This window comes from Rhea pennata, chromosome 1 (assembly GCF_028389875.1).
Source record: "Rhea pennata isolate bPtePen1 chromosome 1, bPtePen1.pri, whole genome shotgun sequence".
Taxonomy (NCBI): Eukaryota; Metazoa; Chordata; class Aves; order Rheiformes; family Rheidae; genus Rhea; species Rhea pennata.
The window spans coordinates 195,053,617-195,074,957 of record NC_084663.1 but is presented as its reverse complement, the minus strand read 5'-3'; the positions used below and the strand labels follow the sequence as shown (position 1 = coordinate 195,074,957).

Genomic DNA, 21,341 nt, shown 5'->3' with positions numbered 1-21,341 from the left:
GATTTACTGAATAGTAAAATATTTCTTATCCACTCTCTCCTGTAATATACAGTAACTGGCTTCCTAATTATAAATGTTATCATTTTCTTATAGCTTCCTTCATGTCTGCTTAATGGTAATAAAAAAATAGAAAAATGTAAACATACATAAAACCACATATAAATCAAACTATAAGGAACAAGAATTTGCTGTACTAGCTCACATGACTAATCTATTAATTCCAATTTACTTATGTTTTCCAAATAGGTAAAAGTACATATAAATATCCCTTCCTGATCTTTCCTAAATTCAGACTGTATCCCGAAGCACAAGATGACACTCCCATCTGAGCAGACAGAACCATAACATTCATAACATTATTTGATAGCTGTTAAAATCCAGTTTCACTATTTGACATCTTCAGGCAATACGTTTTTTAAAAAATACATGAAATACTTGCATTTTAGATGTGAAATTGATCAGGTCACTTGATTTATTACCAATTTCCCCAGTATTGTAGGGCAATAAAACAGATTATAACAGGTCAACAAGTAAAATTCTGTCCTCTTTTTGAAAAAAATGTGGCCAAGTAATTTTAGTTTGTGCTAAGCTACAGTATTTTTAACTGGAAAGTAACAGTAATAATATTTTTTGCCTAACTTATCTGCCTGGTGAGTCCTTCTCAATTCTATTAAATGCATTTTCAATTTAAGTTTATCCCCACATTCAAGTTTTATAAATAAAAGCTTTATTTAGATATGAAGTGTTTCCATAACTAAAAAGAAACTTTCAGTAAGAACACTTGCATTGAAGGGATAAACGCTTATCCCCAATGCTTTGGATCTCTCATCCAAGGCTTTACTGTACTGAAAGCTGAAAGAGAACTGGTCTTTAATGGGTTTCCTTTTGTAAACATTAAATGATTCAAGTGAACTAACTTAATTTGTAAAGGGAAACAGAATTCTAAGTTTTTAGAAGTGAAATATGGGTCTCAGCCCTTTTAACTCAATCCACACCGTGATTTTCCTATTGCATAGGATGAGTTGAGAACAAGCATTGCCAAAGCCAATCCATCCAGCTACTCTTACCTCAATAATATACAAAACCACATTCTTGTAGAAGCAATAGAGTATGCATTTGGTAACTCGGTTGTAACTCCAAGCTCCATGGACCAACAATAGCTTTTCCAAGTAGGAAAACTGAAAGAAAAAAGAAGAAAAATTGTTCGTATATGAAGAAATATTTCAAAAGCAAAAAATAGCCCAAATCTCAGATCAGCTATGAAAACTGTTCTTCAGAAGTAATAAATTGTTTAGCAGCACACATGCAAAACCTGAACTTAAAACATTCACAGAAAATGTTTAAAACATTCACAGAAAATGTCTTTTACTACAGCAAAACCTTTGAATGTTTCTGTAAGTGGCCTTCAACAGCTTTAAATGGCAAGAAGTTTTAAGTTATTATTACTATACTGATAGAAAAAAAATAAGTTTAAAATAATAGATTTCTGAATTAAATATAAATGAGAACTCTTCATTTCATGGCATACAGATTTCTGTATTTGAGAGCTTACTAAGTTCAAGACATGAAGCTCCCCTCTAATTACCAGAGTGCTCGTTTAATTCACAGAACAGTCTCAAGCTAAAATGAAATACCCAAGAGGAGGAACACAAGTGAAAAAAGAACACAAACAGCCTTTTATGGCAAATGAACACTTACATTAGCATTTGCAGCCCACTGAATATGTAAAAGTATGCAAGTGTTATGCAAAGTACCTAAAAACGCTAAAGAAAAGAATAATCTATCTCAAAAAAGCCAAGTACATAAATCGCCAGTGCTTATAAAAATTGATACTTTATAATGCTTGTTTAAACCAGAGCTACAGCTCAGTTCTACTCTTCAATTCAGTACAGTTTTTCAAGTGAATTCAGTAGACTTTCATAGCAGCAATCTCACAGCGCAGCCTAGGAAATTCATCATTTTCTAGTGCTGGCTTTGTCAGTGAACCTCTTTATGGCCTACAGCATTCCTCTTTAGTCCAGTTGCAGACAGTTCAAACTGGGAATTAAATTTATTGTTTGGCATGGGCATACCTGAAGGGTTCTTGGATGAGACTGTTATTTGCTTTGCTTCTATTTGCATGAAGCAACCTGATGGGAAAGCTCAGCTTTCCAAATTTAGATTATAGCTTGGTTATTTTAACCAAATATTATTTGAAACTCTGGAAGCTACAGTAATGAATTTGAACTGTCATAAGATAGCCCCGCTCCCATGATTTCCAATACTGAAAGCACTGAACCACAAATCCTGTAAGTACAGGCTTTCTGACACACATCAGAAACTCGGTTTATTTGGGATATGCCAGTAAGGAAGAGCAAGAATAAACAAAATTGAACCAAGCTTCATGGCTCAGCATGTGCCCAGCCTGAAGAAGGACCTGTCCTTGAAGGCCTTTGGGAGCAGGACACTCTGCCATACACAGGGTCTGCAGTTTGGCCAGACAAATTCTACCATTAATTGCTCTTTATTCTGTCCCCGCCCCATGAAAATGAGGGCACTACACAGAACAGCAAGGCAGCCGCAGGAACCCAAATATTGCAGTTCTAAGCCTGTCCATGCTGAGGAATCTCGTTAAGAAGTGACAAGGAAAATTTAACCTGTTTTAAAGCTGATCTGTGAAGCTAGGCATGCACACACCTATCTGCATACTTGAGTGATTGTATGGGTAAAGTCACCTTACTTGTACACTCTACTTGTTTGGATACTAATGTATTCATGAATTTTTAAAGCAGAAGGGATCATCAGGACTATCTGACTGGTCTACCTGCAAAACAGTTTCTATAAACCTTTACAAGTCCTTTCTGTAACAACTTTGGCATAAATCTCTGTATTAGAAAGATACTCCATCTTGATTGGAAAAGTGAACATGCATGCTATGCTGGGAGTGGGGAAGCAGGGAAAAAGAAGAAGGAAAGACAGAGAAAATACATCCAAAATGCAAACCAAGCTTTTCCAGGAACAAAATTGAAACATGAACATTTGACTAAAAAAGAATTTTTCCTAGTTAAAAAAGTAACACTCCCTAAAAAGTACCCAGATGCTCTGTAGACTAAAATGATAAAACATTTTACAAAGAGAAAAAGTTACTAATATCTACTGCTGTCTCTCTAAGCAGTTCAATTGTTTCATTTGGGAATTCTCTTAATATGGATCATTGGGGCAATAACATTTCAAGGGAAAAGGATGATTCACAAATGCTCCTTGCACCTATGGAAGTTATTTAGAGCAGACTCAGATGCATGTTAGCTTTTTATTTTTGTTTAGTTCATTCTTTGATTCCCACTGGAATACTTAATGAGTCTATATAGAGACTTTCCCCTAAGTGCCTTCTTCTGACACTGCTGTATGGAAAGTATCATTTGAACCTGAGATGCTAAATTATAGTGGTCATCTTAAATTGCTCAATAGGAACATACTCTGCCTTCAAGGCATGCATATATAGTAACGTTTCAGAGGGAGTTATATTCCTTCACTCAAAAAAATGCACACCATGGAGATCAAGTTTTTCTTTTGAACACTTTTTTTTGAAACATACATTACCATACACTATCAGTCTCCTTTGCAGGAGGGACTCCTTTGTATCTTTTCTAACTAGTACAAAGCTATGCCAGTTAACCATGAGGGGAGGGGAATTTCCATGGTGTTTTATTAATTGTTCAAAATCTGAACTCCATGCTAGCGTGGCCAGCTTTTATTTCATATTAAATTAACATTACCCCTTGCTGTTGTCATTAACTCTCAGATAGGGATTTAAACCAAGAGCAACTTACTTTCCACACTCTAACATTAAATCAAAACGCACCTTTTATTTGTTAAATCAAGAATACTGCATGAACATGAAGCGACTTCACAAGGTTTAATGTTATTGAAACTAATGCCAGAGAAATTAAATGTGTACGGCCCTCTATTAATAGAGATCTCACTGCTTATGTTTACTTATTAAAATTAAAGTAATAAGTGACCTGAGGACATTTCTAAGTAAGGTATATTCAATCAAATTATACAGCAGAAGCAATGTGCAGTCAATGGAAGCTAATGAAAAAGACATTATAAGATAGAGTTTGTGATCATGGCAGTTCCTATAATGCTATATATTTGGAATATACTAATGTTCAGGACAGAATAAGTCTTGATGAAACAGCCTAAAATCTTCAATATATGTTTGGTGAAAAGTCCGAGTTATTCAAGCCTGAAATCCAGTGTCCTCTGTCTGACCATAAAGCACAGTAGAACAGCAACGCAAGACTGGCACTATGCTTCACAGTAGGGTTAACACAACGAACAGTTACCTGTCCAAAGAACAGGACTGTTCTTGCCTTTTTAAAATCTCTCCTTTTACAATAACTACGAAAAAAGATCAATTCACACCAACTGGCATGGCAAGTCTGCCTACACCTTGGCAGAATGAAACATCAACTGACTGCTTGCACATCAAAGAGCCAGCGGACCACATCTACGTCCTGTCACCTCCCATCTGTTCTTGCCCTGTGATCAATCTCAAAGACATATGCGTGGTACCTTAGCAGCACATTCAGTATGCAGAGCATGCCCAGCTGCTGAAGCATTTCCTTTCTTTTTCTGTGTTCTTTTACATCTTTATTCTACATCTTTGTTTCTTTAATGAAACAAATTTAAAAGGATCTTTTATTTTCCTCTTAGCTGAAGTAATCCATGCTGGATTTGATGGGATAGTTTGGGAGCACTCAGCCAAGTCACACTCAAAATAACATACTGGAATGAAAATATTGGCCAGCTTCTTAGAACTTATTCTAATTCTTGGATATTGAAAGAGAAAAAAAAGGAGGCGAACACCCCAAAATAAAAGTTTCCCAACAGCTAGATAAACTTACACATGTGTTTGCAATGTCTATTCATAGTAAGAGACAAGAGTGTGTACTGAGGGAGATAAATTACACTGAGAAATGCTCGAACATATAAGCGTCACCAAACGTGCTCCTTGCTGACTGCTGAACGGCTGAGACATTCCACAGCTGCCAGGAGGGAACCAAAGCTTCAGGAGAGGGTGGGGCTTTTCCCCAGAGAATACAGGCTCAAAACAAAACAAAAACATCCCAAAAGCATCCAAAATATTTTGGACAGCTGCCTCAAGGAAGGAACAGGGATGCTCCTAGCTTGAAGGCTGCACAGTGGCTCCCTGTCAACAAGAAATAGCAGTGACGCTTTCGAGCCTCTGACCTGTGCGATAGCATAATCTGAGCAATTGGTTGCCTGCATGCCCTCATTCCCACTGATCCCAACGCCGACATGAGCCGTCTGGATCATTCCCACATCGTTGGCACCATCCCCAATGGCGAGTGTTATGGCATTGACATATTTCTTGACCATGTCTACAATTTCAGACTTCTGTAGAGGAGACACTCTGGAAAGGAGAGAGAAATGTGTTATTTTCTCATGTGCCAAGTTACACATGTGCCTTTTCAAGAAGGACAGCTGTAATCTAGATTTAGAAATATTAAAAGGGCAGTTACTGAAAAGTGATTTTTTCCCACAACTAAGCTTCTGAGCCTGTGCCAAACCATTTCAGAAAGAAAGTAGTTTTTTTTAAAAAATAGTGATAATAATAATAACATTTTCACAAAGTATGAGCAAATAAAAGAGAAGAACACACAGATGTGAAAAGTTTTAAAAGTTTCCCCTCCTATCTAATATATTTCGGCATATACCAGTCATTATATGCAGAACACTGGAAAAAAAAGAGTCTTATCTTGGACCACAACAATTTACAGGGTAGGACGCAGGCTTCGCTGCCTGCTGTTACAACGCATCTCCATCCAGATGGAGGAAGGCCACTGATAGGTTCAGAAAACAATTTTGTTTGAGGCATTCCTGATTTTCAGTGGCTTGGCAAAGATTTTGTAGACTTAGCTTCTTCCCTCCTTAGGTTTACTTCCCCTCTTGCAACCCCATCTTTCCAACCTCATGCCAGCCTGGGATCCCGTGCCCAGTTGGGATCAGAAGCAACACATCTTCTCCCTCATCTTCCATTCTCATTACAGGCTGGTCTAATGGCACCGACTTCAGTGATATTACTCGATTACCATGACCCCATAACATCTGAATACTTATCAGTTTTTTTGGTAGTTACTTTAATCTGATCTTTCTCTCAGTTTGCACCAGTTGCAGTTTAACATGAATTCATGACACTCAATAGAGTTGTAGTGATCTAAACCAAGAAGACGTGGAAAATTACTCGGGACTAGGTAACCAAATTGGATGTGACACTCAAAATGCTTTTTATTTATGAAAAAGGTAGATCAGGTCACCAAATCACGTGATATATTCTGGAAATACCCACAAGTAGATTAAATATTTCCATTCTAAGCCCATCTGTACAAACAACTTTAATTCCTTTCCCCATCAATTTTAGTCAAAGCTCCAAATTATTTTATACTCCCTTAAATAAAGCTTTAGACAAAACTTTTCCACATCTGAAGTCAGCCACATACATTCAATATATTAAAAAAAAAAAAAAAAAAAAATGTAACTGATATCCAAAGGCTTTACTGTTAAAATAGGGAGAAGGTTGGGAGGGGAAGAGGGGGGAGAGATGGAGGGTTTTTTTTACAAGACCTTTTTTTCAGAGTCCACATCCTGTGGGAGCAACTTTCACAGCTTTTTAATATATCTGGCCAGATTATTGCTGATCAAAAAATACCAGGGCTATCTTGCTCAGCTTTTTACTTTATGGCCTTGATCTTGTTCATGCTGACCACCTCTTAAGACCAGAATTGAGAAGCAGTTTGGGTAAAAAGGTTCCTAAGAAAAAATTGCTGAGCTCAAAATTCACATGTAAACTATAAAAAAGCCCAGCAGCTGTCCTGTTCCCAAAAGTTGAAAACAGAGGAAAAAGTTGAGTGGGCCATAAAATTCACTTAATACCATTGGATAGATTTATTAAGCACTCAACTGCCTGGCAATGAAAGCAGCACTTTGCACTGTAGTGGCCCAGTCATATTACCAACGCAAAAAGCCAACATACTAACCAATCCATCATGCATGAAAGGTTTCAGATGATAATTGTAATTCAGCTCTGAATATAGTCTGCAGATCCTATTCTCCCTCTCATACATACAGGTGTGTATGTGTATACAAATATATACACACATACATGTGTATACATCTATATACACATACATATGCACACACCCACACCCCACACATACACTAACTTCACATAATAAAATAGTAAGTAATGGAGTACGGAATCAGTGTGGATTTCTAACGTAAGATATCAGCTCTAGAGAGACTTGGAGCTTCTTCTAGTGGGATGGGACCTACAAGTGGGCAGCCCCCCGTCACCCAGCCCCAGGGACCCCTCTGGTGCACAGGGCCACAAACCCTTCGCAGCACACCTCAGGCAATGTTTTCCTGGCAGCTGAACACCACGTAGACCTGCTGACTTTCTCCTCAAGCAAAACAATCTCTCAAAAGTCCAGACTTGTCAAACCAATCATGTCATACTACAAACAAACTCCTGAAATAATACATAATATACACAGAGTACGCTTTTACTGCCCTAGTCAGATAAAGCTGTCAATAAATAACGCCCACAGCTGAAGACTAATGTCTTTACATCCCTAATTAAAAAGGCCAAAGAAAATATAGAAGAACTAGATATATGCTTTAAAGATTAAATTTGTGTGCATTTGAGCTAAAAAGATGAAACCTAAAATAAGATTTCAATACAAAGTGTTACCTCATCATAGATATTTATTATAAATGGAAGTGTCTTACCAAGCGTCCTCTTCCTTCCCTCCTCCCTTCCATGAAGCTCATCCTCAAACTCCGAAGAACACACTTTGCTCAGTACATTACAGTACGTTAGCTGGAAAACTTGCAGTTTGAGATAGCTACTGATTTCCTGAGGGGTTTTACACCCCCCCCCCCTCCCCCCCCAGCTTCCAGACCTCTTCTACTCCTTGTAATCTATTTGGTACCAATAGACTGCACTAGATGACATTAATCCCCTTAGCAAGCTGATCATAGCTGTGGTTCATTTTCACATATTTGATAGGCTGTCTACATGAATAACTGGAAGATTACAGCACAGGACACTATTAACCTGAAGCTTCCCCCAGGTGCTATCTTGGAAGGGGAAGAGGAATAGCCAAGTTCACAAAGATGCTTGGACAAATGAGCAGTTCAAAGTAAAAAGCGCTAGGAAGGAACAAACAACTTTGGAGAAAAATTTTGCAGTGACGTGCAACTATTGGTAATTACCCTGTGGTGGAATATCCCTGGCTTTCACTGCGGTGCTCAGTGCAGCAGTATCAGGATGCAAGCCTTGCCTTGGTAAGCGCCCAAATGCCAGCTACAAAGTGAAAAAAATGCCCGTTTCATCAAAATCTGCCACTCGCTCACGTGTTCGTTAACCTGTTAGACTGAGGTGCAGCTTACAAAGGTTCTTCGAGGCCAACTTAAAAGGGCTCACTGGAAATGTTTATACATAAATTACCTCTACTTCTTTCTATGCTCAGAAATATTTTTGAAAACAGAGATGATCAAGTTAGCCTAGACTGATTTTTCTCTTCTAAGCATAATACTGGTAAAAAGAGGTTGAGTTTCAGATACCATCATTACAGTTACAGGATCAAGTCTATATTTCTGCTCAAACTTTTTCCCCAAGAATCTGGATATAGGCTATTTAAACTGCAGAGTGCCTGGGGACAAGACTCTGCCTTTAGAAAATTTTTTGCATTCATTATTTGGCAGTACAAGATAAATACAATATAAAGCATTCAAGCACAATGGAGGGGCTGCATCTAGTTCAGTGCCAGCCATACAGCAGACCTGCTCCTTACCCTGCTCAAGGAGCTTCTTTATGCAGCATTGCTCTTGGGACAATAAAAACCGATACTGGAAAATAGAAGGGTCTCTTCAGTCTCAAACCTGCTCAATTTCTTGCTATCACTATCTTCATGAGATCAATGCAGAAAGCAACTTCCATTCTGCACAAGACCACTGGTGAATTAACACTGCATTGCCTGCTCCTCAACCGGATGGGAGGGTGGAAGCAAGAGAGAAAGGGGACGAAGCACCGAGTCTTCAGAGGAAGCTGGCAGAGAAACGGAGCTCAGAGCCACAGATCCTCAGAACGACAAGGTACGTGCTTGTTATAAAGTCATTTAAATCCATGAGGGAACAGTGTGGCTGTAGGTAGGTTTCAGGTAACACACACTACTAGATTTTTCCTGTCAGTAAGTGCTTTGTTAACATCCACCTTCTCCTTAGAGGAAGCTAATGAAAAAGTAGCTCAGGATACAGTGTGCAGTAACACAATCAGTTTCTACTACAGATATTGTAAGTGGCTTCCCATTGACTTGTGTAGATTAGCTCCTAATAGCTTTAAACCTTTAGTCTGCAGTTGCTTCTTCAGCCTAGGAACAAATGCTCATGGGGAAAGACTTTAGCTGATGTTTTGTCTATTCAGAAATAAAAGTTCTACTCAACATTTTGCTAGAAGGCTCGCTTTTTTTTTTTTTTTTTTTAATATTGCTTTGAAAAGAAAATTCAGGCACAGGTGAAGACATTTTCAGTTCAATTTTTTCACCTGAAGTACTTAGACAAATAAAACAATTCATAAAATACCATCAGTTCTGTTCACTTTTTCCAGCGAAAGCTTTGCAGTTAAAGGTAAGTGGTGACACTTCCAAAACTGAGATTTGGAAATACTTTATTTAGAAACTTATTTCAGTTTTAGATAAAAACTAACAATGTTTTTAAAATCTTGAAAAGAAAAAACAATATATATCAAGACATTCATTTTAATCAAACAAGGCAACTCAATACAGAGCTTTAACTTCAACTTTTAAGGTATTGCAATGGATTTAAATCAGCCAATTCTTTTACTGCACTTTTTCCAATGTGGCAAGGAAGCTCTATCTCATACCTTGGTGAACACCACCAAAGTATTTCAGGATGGAGGCTGTCACAATTGCAATGGGAAGGACACAATCAGCACAATCCATCCTGTGTTACATAGGTCAACTACTCATTCCACAAGATAGTGTTAATGAGATAGGTGAAAAGTAGAGTTTCTTAATTCTGTCTCTACACAGAGCAGTACTTACTAGACAGCTATAGCTACATATAAAAGCAATTGATGGGACTTGTAGACAGTACCTCTCATGTAAGCTCTAAAACTACAGCTGCATCATATTGGATGCTTCAAAGTGCACAGACATAAGTCATAGCTGTGAAATAACGTGGTATTTCAGGAGATGATTAGTTTTATTTATTGCATTCAAATATAAAGGACTCAATAACAACTGGGTCATATTAGGGCAGACTATTTAAAAAAGACTTGAATAAAGAACAACATAAGCAAATTCTATTGAAGCACGTTTATCTAAATGATAGTGAGGCTCAGAAAGATTAGGTGATTTACAAGAGATCTGTTTATATCCAGTCTATATTAGAAGACTGTATGTCCTCCTACTTGGAGGGGATACAGCTCCATGAGCTTTTACACATGGCAGTGAGGCCCAGAGCAATACTGATTCTCAGCACACTGTTCCCTTTACAAACTTTTTACAAGGAGACTAGAGCATTTCTACTAAAACTGGTGTACTACTCCTACCCCTGATTCACTGAAATACACTCAAGGCATTCTCAATCACACTTTAAAATTTTAGATGTTCATTTGTGGGAAAAAAAAAGAGGAAGGCAAGAAAGGAAGCTGTTGAAAGTATTGCACTCCTACTGCTTCCATGCTGTAGTAGAGATTAAACACAAAGACATTAATGTGTTTAACATGAAACATTAATCTGATATTCTGCTTCCTTGAAATTCCTTATTAATACAATAAAAAGGCTCTCAAGGGCCTTCCTGTATAGAAGTGAACATGAATTTACCCTGTTCTATCACAAAATACACTAGTACTTCAAAACAGTGAGAGTGACCTCATCTTCAGGAAAGCTAGAACGGACGACAGCTCAAAAAAGCTGAAAGTTATCAATGTTATTGACACTGAAGTATACACAATGGTCAGCAAAACAATGACACAAAATAAGTTTGCGCACCACTAACAGTGATACTCAGAAAGCAAGGAATACTACCATGACGTGGTGTTTAGCTTCTAATTAGACAGTGGTTTCTTCTGGCATGCAACAGGGTGCAAATTTCCACTGTATGTCATTCAGACAAGTGCTAATCTTGAATTACATCCAGGATCCTCCAATATAGCTTGCATAGACTCAATCACACAGAAGTGCACACAGAAGAATAATAAACAGAAGTAACGGAGAACAAACATGTGCATCTTATTGCCGCGGGGTGCATTATGCTGAATGCTTCTCATTTACCAAATGCTCTGTATCTACTTCACCAGCTGACAGCCAAGATTTCAAAGCAGTGGGCTCTAGAGTAGTACTTAAAACTTTGGAGACAGCACTAAATGAACTGATGGACAGTTTAATGTTCATAAAAAGCACCAAAGGAATTCATCTGAGTAAATTTATGTGTCTTCAACAGAGATATCTCTATCTGTTCTTCTCATGGCACATTCTTTATACAGTCCTTGGAGAGAAACAGGCACTTCCTGAGTGCAATTCATCTGGCCTACTTTAGACATGTACTTTAAGGGTATAGTCATCTCCTCCTACTATGCCTCTTCCTCTATGCCAAGGTTAAGGGGGATGAAGGTAACTAGTCCACACGAAAACATCTACTACAGATATGTGAACTAACACAAGATGAAGCCAGTCTTACGTTAACTCAGTGGCTAAATACCTTCAAAATAAATAGGTGTGCAAGGGAAGAAATGCTTGTGCAATTAGTTTTGAGGGAGGTGGAATAATTACTTCCCCAGTTCACAGGCACCTGGAGTTGAACAAGCTGATATAAAACATTCTCCTGCCGGTCTATTGCAATTCTCACTTCTTGACAGCGCTCCCAACTCCTACCAGTTCTTTTCTACAATATTTTCCAGAGCCTATCTCTGCTTAACACAGAGGACTAAAAGTTTCAAACCTCAACTGGCTACTGTAAAAATAACCACAGCTTCAAGACGCTTTGTCAGATACAATCTCCCTTCTTTGTACTTGGCCCAGTTTTTCCTGAGCAAACCAACCTCTGGAGTATACATAGGCCTATTTAGTTCACCACGCGAATTGCAATGTTACTTTTTAAGCATTAAAAACTTTTATATTCCATTTTATTTACTAGGAGTCTCATTTCATCTTGATATAACTGCAAAAATATCTTCCTTCAGTCTTCCAGCCTAGCTGACCTGTTGGTCACACACTTGGTTTTCTGAACAGTACACATTATCTCTGTAAATTCCAGATAAGCCAGGACAGTTTGTCTGATACTTAGCCTGGCTCTATAATAAAAAAAATAGATGCACACACTCCTATGTACTATGTACTCACAGAACACTTGGTAGCTCTTTTTAATTTAATAGGTCTCAAAATAGTTTATTCACTTCAGGTGTAATGGAAATGTCTTCTTAATATAACACTCTCTTAACAGCTATAACCACTGAATTATACCTAGTCTTTTGGGGAGGAAGAACCCAAATTCATTTATTATCTTTTTATCATAAAAGTAAAGTTTTTAATTACATATATTCCTCTATTGTATCATTAGTATCTGACATTTGCATTTCAGTATCTCATCATTCACAGTTGCCACTGAAATGATCTTCACAGGCCAAGGACTATGAAATAATCACTTTAGAGGCTGAATTCAGTGTATTAAGCAGTGTAGTACAACACAGTGCCATAGTGAACACAGGGTTAAGTTTCAAGTCAGCATGTTCTTCTTCTTTGATATCCCTCTCTGAGTATTTCTCTTGATTACCCTTCCCCCAACCTGTTTTATGGGGCAAAGATAAAATGGGAAAATAGTTCGGAAAAGCAATCATTTGAAAAGTGATGAGCTGGCGTAAACATGGTGCTATATAGAAGCCTATTTTTCATATTTAACTATAATGGTTGCTAGTGGCAACAGTTAAAATACATTTTTAAAGTGAAACTACTGTATCAAATTAATTTTGAGCTTCCCTCACCCCAAGCTGATTAAGGCACATTCATTTCCATGCTAATCAGCTTGAGCAGTTTGCACACAACAGAAATGTGTCTTTTTTAATGACGGAGCAAAACAAAATTCCAGTCTCTAAAACGCACAACTTCAGCGTCTTTATAACCTTGTGCACACGGAGAGGAGCGAGCGTGCGTGTCTCGTGGAGCAGAGCTGCTTATGGAACCCTGTAACACGTGGAGAAATCCAGTGACAATCGGCACCATGACCATTAATGAGAGCTTTAGCCCATTGACAGAGGTTCTGCCCTGGGGTGAAGCCAAAGGCTAAAGTGGGACAGCCACGACGAACACCTGCCTCGACGAGCTGAATAATTTGGGGGCAGTTGCAGCCAAAGCAGGGGCAGCGTTTCTGCCTCACGAGCGCTCTGCTCCTCTGCACCAGCCATGCTACAGAAATGCAAAATCCAGATGCTTCAGATGACTTTAATAGTAAAGTACTACTTCTTTCAGGACAAACTTCCTATCTAAGAAAAAAAGCAAAAAAAAAAAAAAAAAAAAAAAATACATTGACAGCAAAGGAAAACGAAGGGAGATGTAGCTAACACACCAGAAACTGTTTGCTGTTTCAGCAGTGCTGCGAATATCAGACACAGCCCTATTTCTTTATTCTGACTTCTAATCACTTAGCAGGTCTTGGGGCATGTAAGCGAGTAAGTAAAATCTCCAGGAATTTAAAATGAAAACACGCATAAATGGTTAATGTGCAATTGCCTATTACTGTCAAAAAACACATGGTCTCTGAACTACAAGCTCCAGCAGCAGACGGACTGGTACAATCCCAGGCAGGTTAATTTACCCAACAACAATCGTCAAAGGGCCGTACTGCGTACTAGTATATCATGCTGAGGACTCATTTTCCAAACTGAAATTACTACATGTTCTGTAAATAGTAGGGTTTTCAATCTCGGTTATCAATACAGCTCAAATACCAGATTGCTGTTGTCTCACTGAAGAAAGGTGAGCCTGAAGTAAAATTCTTTACCTGACAACACACACACAAAAAAAAAAAAAAAAAAAAAAAAAAACCAACAAACCCAAGGCATTTCTAATGCTTCCCTGAATTTCAGTCTCTTTTTTAACAAGTGCAAAATGCTTAAAGCAAAGTCACTAAAGCCCTTAGACAGTTAGAGAACTGAACTTCCAATTTTTAAAGCTCTCCGCCACTACAGTAATTGAGCACGAGGGTGTTCACATCAACATTTAAAAAGCCCAGGCCACTTTTAGCTATCTCAATATAGACAATCAGAAATCTGACTTGAAACCTGGACCAGTTTGGAACTAATAGCACACTAAGACTGAGAAATAAACCTGCAGGCTGTTCAAAGGCAGGCTAGGCATTACCTAAAGAAAAGCGTGGTATGTACACTAAAACACAAGTCGTGGGACAAAGTGTTTACATCACCCTGTACCTCAGGCTCAACTCAAGCAGCAAGGCTAAGAAAAGGATGAGGGTGGGGAAAGGAAGGAGGAAAAAAAAGTACTAATATTCTAATAGCAAAGTCAGAATTATACAGTGTAAATTGATGTTTATTTTGAATCAGTAAAATACATAATCTGGGGTAGAGAAGTGCTTTTGTTGTGTTCAATCATCACTTATACTAGAAGCTAAAATGACCAAGCTTACACCAAGAAGGTTTAGTAATTGCCTCTCTGCCACTCTGCCAAAGGCCACCCAGTAGCATTGCTGTTTTCCTAGAGCACCTGCACCCCTCTAATATACTGTCCCAACACATCTACGCACTGGTGAGTGACCACTCTGCCCAGGGGAGAAGTATCCCTCTGTGTGGCATGCCAAAGGATGGTAATAACTACCTTGGGGGAATATTTTCAGCATATTGTGGTAATGCTCCTCCAGGCACTCTGGACTTGATGCTCCCAGCCTACCCTATTCCATGCCACCTTCCCTTCCAGACCATTAAAAGTTTACTGCAGTCGCATCTGCTCTGTTACCCAACTGACTGTCTTTGTGTTTTCAACATATCCACATCTCAGCAAATGTTTCAGCACTCAGGCTGCACACAGAAATGCTCTGTGGTTTGTGGAACAAATGATGATGGTTCTGTAACAGCAGCTAGTCTGTAACAGCAAGATGGAAAAAACCCACAAAATGATGGAGTGTGTGCATACGTGTGTGTGTGTGTGTCTGCATGTGAATGCAATGCATATTGATTCCCCTCCCCTGATTTTCAAGTGCCTTTTAATAGCAAGGTCTATGTTGCAGAGGAGAATACCTGCAACTGAAGCTATGCACTGCAGACTATCGCACAAGGCATGAGCGCTCAACCTGGTGCAATAGCATTTTGACAACTGTCAGGTTGGATGAGGCAAATCAGGTCCAGTCTCACCCCCATCACCTTTGGGGAGGAATTCCGCCAGCACACTGTCCCCAAAACCTTGTCCAAGTGTTTGGCTTTGGAGCCATCTTGAACAGGATCAGGGAGCACATCAGCATCACAGGATAGAAAGCCACAGCCCAGCATCCACACTTGCTCCTCACCTCTCTTATTTAACAGAGCAGGCATAGCCTAAGGTGTTTAGTACATGGGTAAAAGCCTAGCAAATCTCAACTCCCTTTTTTCTTTCCAAATTTACATTGACTTGAGAATTTTGCTTGCAGTTACTTTTGAAAGATCCAATCAAGCCACCTAGATATTATTACAAATAGATTCTTCAGGGGTTTTGAAAAATGCTATAAAATCAGTTTTCTTACCTTGCACACAGTTCACAAATCTGTGAAACACTTCTCTTTTGCACATACGATTTTTAGTTCTAGTCCCATCCATGTCTCTGATCACAGAAGCAGTCATACCAGTGCTGGTACAGAGCTCTGGGAATACTGATGCTACAGATTATGCTACTGTATTTATTAAAAAGAAAAAAAATAGTAAAAAATAGTATATTGTCTTCAAAATGCCTAAAGATTTCAGTCTTTTTGGAAACTATTTCACCTTTGTGTAATTTAAAAGCCATACCAATCTGCCAAGATTTGATAATTCTAATACCTGCTTGGGCCAGAATAAGATATGCCTTGTAACTCTACTAAAATTCATTAGAAAAGAGCTTTCCAGCAGGGATAGTCAAAAAAGCACAAATATTTTGCTTAATAGCCCCAATCAGGCCAATAACTTTCCTCCCTACATTAGGTTGTAAGAAAGCATAGATCTAGGAGCCAAGTCTTCACTCTGTCAAATCTTTGCATTTTTATAAAAAGGATATAAAGTGCTGCAGTTCTGGTTTGGTGCACCTTTATAAAAAGGATATAAAATGCTGCAGTTCTGGTTTGGTAACATATGTGCCCAAGTTTAACAGAGCGTGCTTAGCTAGTGCTAAGCAATAGATGCCAGGCCACGTCGTCCCTCCCATTCACCTCTTTCAGTTAAGGAGGCTAAATCGAGATACCCGAATACAGGTATACATAAAGGATTTCTAGAACAAGAAAGAGAAAATAGATTCATTAAAGTTAATCTTTTCCTGAAAGCAGACACAAAGATATTGCCTGAAGGACCCTATTTCCTGGAGGGAAATCAATTTTGAAATGTTTTAGACTGACAGCATTACAATGAGCCCTATCCTAGGAGCTTGTCTAAGGTGGACTGCTGGGCAACTCAAAGGCAGCATGAAGTACAAGTTCATTACTAGCGGCAGAGGAGAGCAAGAGTCTATGCCCATTTTTGTACCAGATCCCTCTGGAAGAGGCAGACCTCTCGCTGTTACAGTGATTTTAAACACTGGACAGCTTCAGGCTACTGGTGCCATTGTAACACAGAATCTTAGAAAGTCCAAGTTATTGGCACCAATGTAATTTAAAGTATTAGACAGAACTATCTTATTATTGCCAAGATAACTTAAGCACCCATAAGCCTAGGTTACTAGTGCAAAGAGCCAGATCATACGGAACAGCTGACTGTAAGATACCATGGAAACTGAAAGAGAGATTGCCAGAAATCTAACTGTATTCAATGATAGTCTTGCCTGAGCTATGAAGAGTGAGAGCGGAAAACCCACCTGAAGAGAGGCTGACATCCCCAGTGCTGAAATATTCATGGATTCTATAGATGGCAGGAACAGCGCCTTTAGCTTTAGGAAGGATATTCTCCACATACACACGAGTATATTGATATCTGCAGTTTATAAAATGGTTTTTGCAGCAGTATAGCCTTTATTTACACAGAAGATATATTTCTGAAATTTATACCAAATAGCACTTGGAAACCTAAGTTCACATAAACCTATCTACTAAGCGATATCAGACTGAATCAGTTTCTATATTTGAATTTTGTGATTGCATTGAATGATAATTTCTTTCCAAAATAAAATACCCTGAGAAAAATATCACCACGAAATAGATCATGATTAATGAAAGAAAAAAGGTAAGCACTATTTTCAAAGAGGACGTCTCTACATTCCAGGCAACTGGAAAGCTCTTAGAATATGTAGCAAAAACTCAGCCTAAGTCCTGTGACAGTGTGAAGAGTCTTCCAAGTACTCAGCAGATGTAAAATGCTTTCTACAAGGTCTACAAGCTCTTATAGAGCTGCTAGCTGCTAGCTCTATAAACTAATCTACATGGCACACTACAATAAATATCATCTCAATATAAGCTGTGCCCAAAAGAGCCTGGAGAAGGAAGGAGAAAAGTAGAGGAAAAGACACATCAATAGCGAAGAGATTGATCACAAGCTTCCAAAAGTCACATGCTGATTATTTTGGTGATAATGAATACGGGCATTCACAGCCAGAACCCACCTGGGCAGCTAGTTTTCTACCAGCCCAAGAAGCTGGTCATCTCACTACACTGCCAATACCTACCTTCAGAACGTGATATTTTCCTAACATGTGTCTTGGAAAGCCACTTCATATTGAGTACCTCTGTACAATTCTGTATACGCCTTCATAGGATTTCACTGTTTGAGTAGAGTTAATAGCTCTAGCATTGCTAGAAGCTTGCTGGCAGAGATGTGAAATGCACAGTCAAGGGTTACTACTGCAGAATTCCAGGAGGACTCAGGAACTGTAATCTAGCTTGAAAGTGGTCAGAAAACTCAGTTCAGAGATGGAGAAATATTATATGAACAGCTCTCCCGTGAGTATACTAGAAAAACAGCAAGATTACAGTCTACAAATAGCCTTACACTCGCACTTGATTATGACTTAAAAATCAAAGTTAACACTTTTGATTAAAAAAAATCTCTAAAAACAGACTGAATGCCAAAAAAAGTAAATTACTAAATCTTCTGGATATATAAAAAAAATCCAAATAATTTATATGGAACAGAAAACCTGCTTATTCTCCAAAGGCATTTGGTTATAAGAATACTGTAGATTCCCTGCTGCTTCTTCTGAAGAATACAGATTTTATTTTCATTTACACTCTTCCTACCAAGTACAAATGTCACTCCAAACATAAGCCAACACACTGGAGCAGGGCAGAGGCATTAGCCCAAGTGAGAATCCAACTCTAAGTATATTTTTGAGCCACAAATATTACTATTCTTCAAAAAATATATAATTTGTAGGAGTAAGGCAGTGATCAATGCTCAGGGTCCAGTTGGTAATGCTCAGAATATGGGGGTAATACTGGGGCCCATAGCGCTCAACATCATCGGTGACCTGAATGCTGACAAAAAGCACACCCTCAGCAAGCCTGCAGATGACACTGAACTGTCATCAACAGGGACCAAATGACAAAGAATCACAGGACTTCAATTCAGAAGGAGCTTAGGAAATTGGAGACTGGGCCAAATCTTAGAGTTCACATGGAGAAAGGCAAATCTCTTACAAAGATACACAGGGTCTAGAACATAGAGCATGGAAGGAGAAGCTGAGTGAATTGGACTTGTGTAGTAGGTGGGCAATGCAGTGTTAAGAGCCTACAACTGCATAAGGTGTAGTTGCTCTTCAAATTCTCCTCAGTAGTGCCAAACAATATAACAAGACACAATGCCACAGACATAACTGGCAAGTTCAGGTTGACACTAGGGACATTTTCACAAGGAAAGTGGTGCAGTAATGGAGCAGTTGCCCACAGAGATTGTGGAATCTCTGTCCTTAAAAGTTTTTTTATAGTTCAATTCAAGCAAGCCATGGCTCATGTGATCTTCTGTGGATGATAAACCTGCCATGACCAAAAGGCTGGATTAGACCTCCAGAGATTCCTTGCACCCAATATAGTTGTGATTCTGTGACTGACATCTGAGTTCAGTGAGAACAAGGAGAAAGTTAGGAATTTCCAGCTGAAGAACTCATTTCATCTCTGAACAGAATTCCACTGCGGTTCTTGCACACAAAACTGAGGCCTGGATTTCAAAAAGTATGTTTAGTACGCATGCAGTCTTTGCAACAAGCTGTTTTCCACTGTGACGCATAGTAAATTGGCTGTTATGGTAGAAAAGTGACTGCGGAACCTCATCTCCTTCCCTCCACACGTAGTCATCGTCCGATGTTATCGAATCTTCCACAGGTGAACAGACTTCTCTCTCTCCAGCCTTGCTTCTTCCTCCTCCACCTGCACTTTCAGATTCTTCTCACTTTATCACCATCCACACTATTTTGCCCAAATGCTCCATGGGTGCTGAAATTACTTCTATAACTTTATGCATTATTTCCTTAGCTTAAGATGTTCCTACTTTAACAGTGGATATATCTAGACGGTAACATGCATTAGACTTGGCAAATAACCAAAAAATTTTGTCTACCCCAAAATAATTTTTAACTTATTTTTATGTCACAGACTCTTCAGAAAAATGCATCTGGTGTAAAAGTCAATCCATCAAGAGAAATAAACAGATCTCTTGAGAAAGCTAGACAGTCAGACAGAAATTGCTCTGATCCAGCAAGTAAGAGTTCCACAGGGCAAAGATTGCTTCCCAAACAGTCAGCTCGCAAAGACTTACACTTTTTTAAAGCACTCTCCACATGGCTATTTTTAAATCCAGCAGAAATTAATATTTTAATCTCATGATTAGTGCATAAAGCCTGATCACAGCTCAGTTTTCAGAGGAAACCAGACCTTAAAGTACCATATATTTCTAATTTCTTCCCCTCACCTTTGCTGACAAATACAAAATTGAAAATGAAATCTAATTCTCCTAATTAAAGAAAATTAATCAAGAACAAACAGCATAGCAGTTTCAGGAAACTGGCCATTAGCTTTGTTTCTATGTAACAGCTGCTGTGAAAATTAAACATAGGTATGTAAGAGCTGGATGTTTCCTAGATGCTATAGCCTACATATTTGTGTGAGAAAGAAGCGAAGATATGACCAAAGTGAAGACAGATTCTAAGAAAAACAAACCCTTTTCCCAGTTGTGTTATACCATAAATATCACAGACAGTGCTAACTTCTACAGTCAAATTTCCTAGCCTTTTATATCTGAGCCAACTCTCAATTCCTATCTATCCCTTCCTATGTCTGACTGTATAAATTATCTGTAGCATCTGTGAAAACAGTATAGACAAGAATACTATTAGGAAAGCCATAGATATATTTCAGGCAGTTCTTCGCCCGATTTAATCCCTGGAACAAACATAATCACCATGAGCCCAGTCTAAAGCTCACTGAAGTTAAACAGAAATCCTTTCATTGACTTTGATCATCTGGACCTTATTCAAGCCTCATTAGTCAGTCCTCTGCAGACCTGGTTTCTGCCAAAAAATTTACCTTAAAAAAAAGTTTCCAGGGGGAGTCACCTGAGCGTCATGCACAACTTCTGAAGATTTGCTATCAGCATCATAGAGCTCTCTCATTGCATTGCTATTCCCAATATATCATGTGGCAGTATATTAAAAAAAATAATCAGTCCAGTTGTCCACCCTGATCAATGAATGAAGCAAACCATCACCACAGAGCTACTGCAAGTCTTCTCCACATCTGTAGCACTTGGTTGTTACAGAGACTAAAGGAATTAATAATAATAATAATAATAATAATAAAAGGGGGGGGAAGGGGGCACCTTTCACAACCACATAACCCAAACTGGAATAATTGCTAGTACAAACAGGCTCATTTTCAACTGTACGTGGGTCAGAAATAATGGCACCTCAAAGCAGCTGTAGTCACACTGTTTACTCTTTTTTTGACATAAAAGCCTTTTCCTTTGCAAACAGTCCTTAATGCAGAAACATCTAAATGTATGCTAATGCCCAACAGAGCAATAATTTCCTTTGATTGATTCAACAGAACTGAAAGCACCAGGAAAAAAAAAAAAAAAAAAAAAAAAGATCAAACCAAGTATTATA

At 38.6% G+C, this 21,341-nt stretch overlaps 1 protein-coding gene across 1 annotated transcript in view; it reads right to left on the bottom strand.

Annotated features, from left to right (window-relative positions):
• ATP8A2 (ATPase phospholipid transporting 8A2) overlaps nucleotides 1-21,341 on the bottom strand; it is a 297,173-nt gene that overhangs the window by 143,408 nt on the left and 132,424 nt on the right. Inside the window, exons 25-26 of the mRNA XM_062577183.1 lie at nucleotides 5,236-5,419; nucleotides 1,068-1,178 (exon numbers count right to left, since the gene is read on the bottom strand). Of these exons, the coding sequence (XP_062433167.1) occupies nucleotides 1,068-1,178; nucleotides 5,236-5,419 (295 nt within the window). The remainder of the gene's footprint in view (nucleotides 1-1,067; nucleotides 1,179-5,235; nucleotides 5,420-21,341) is intronic.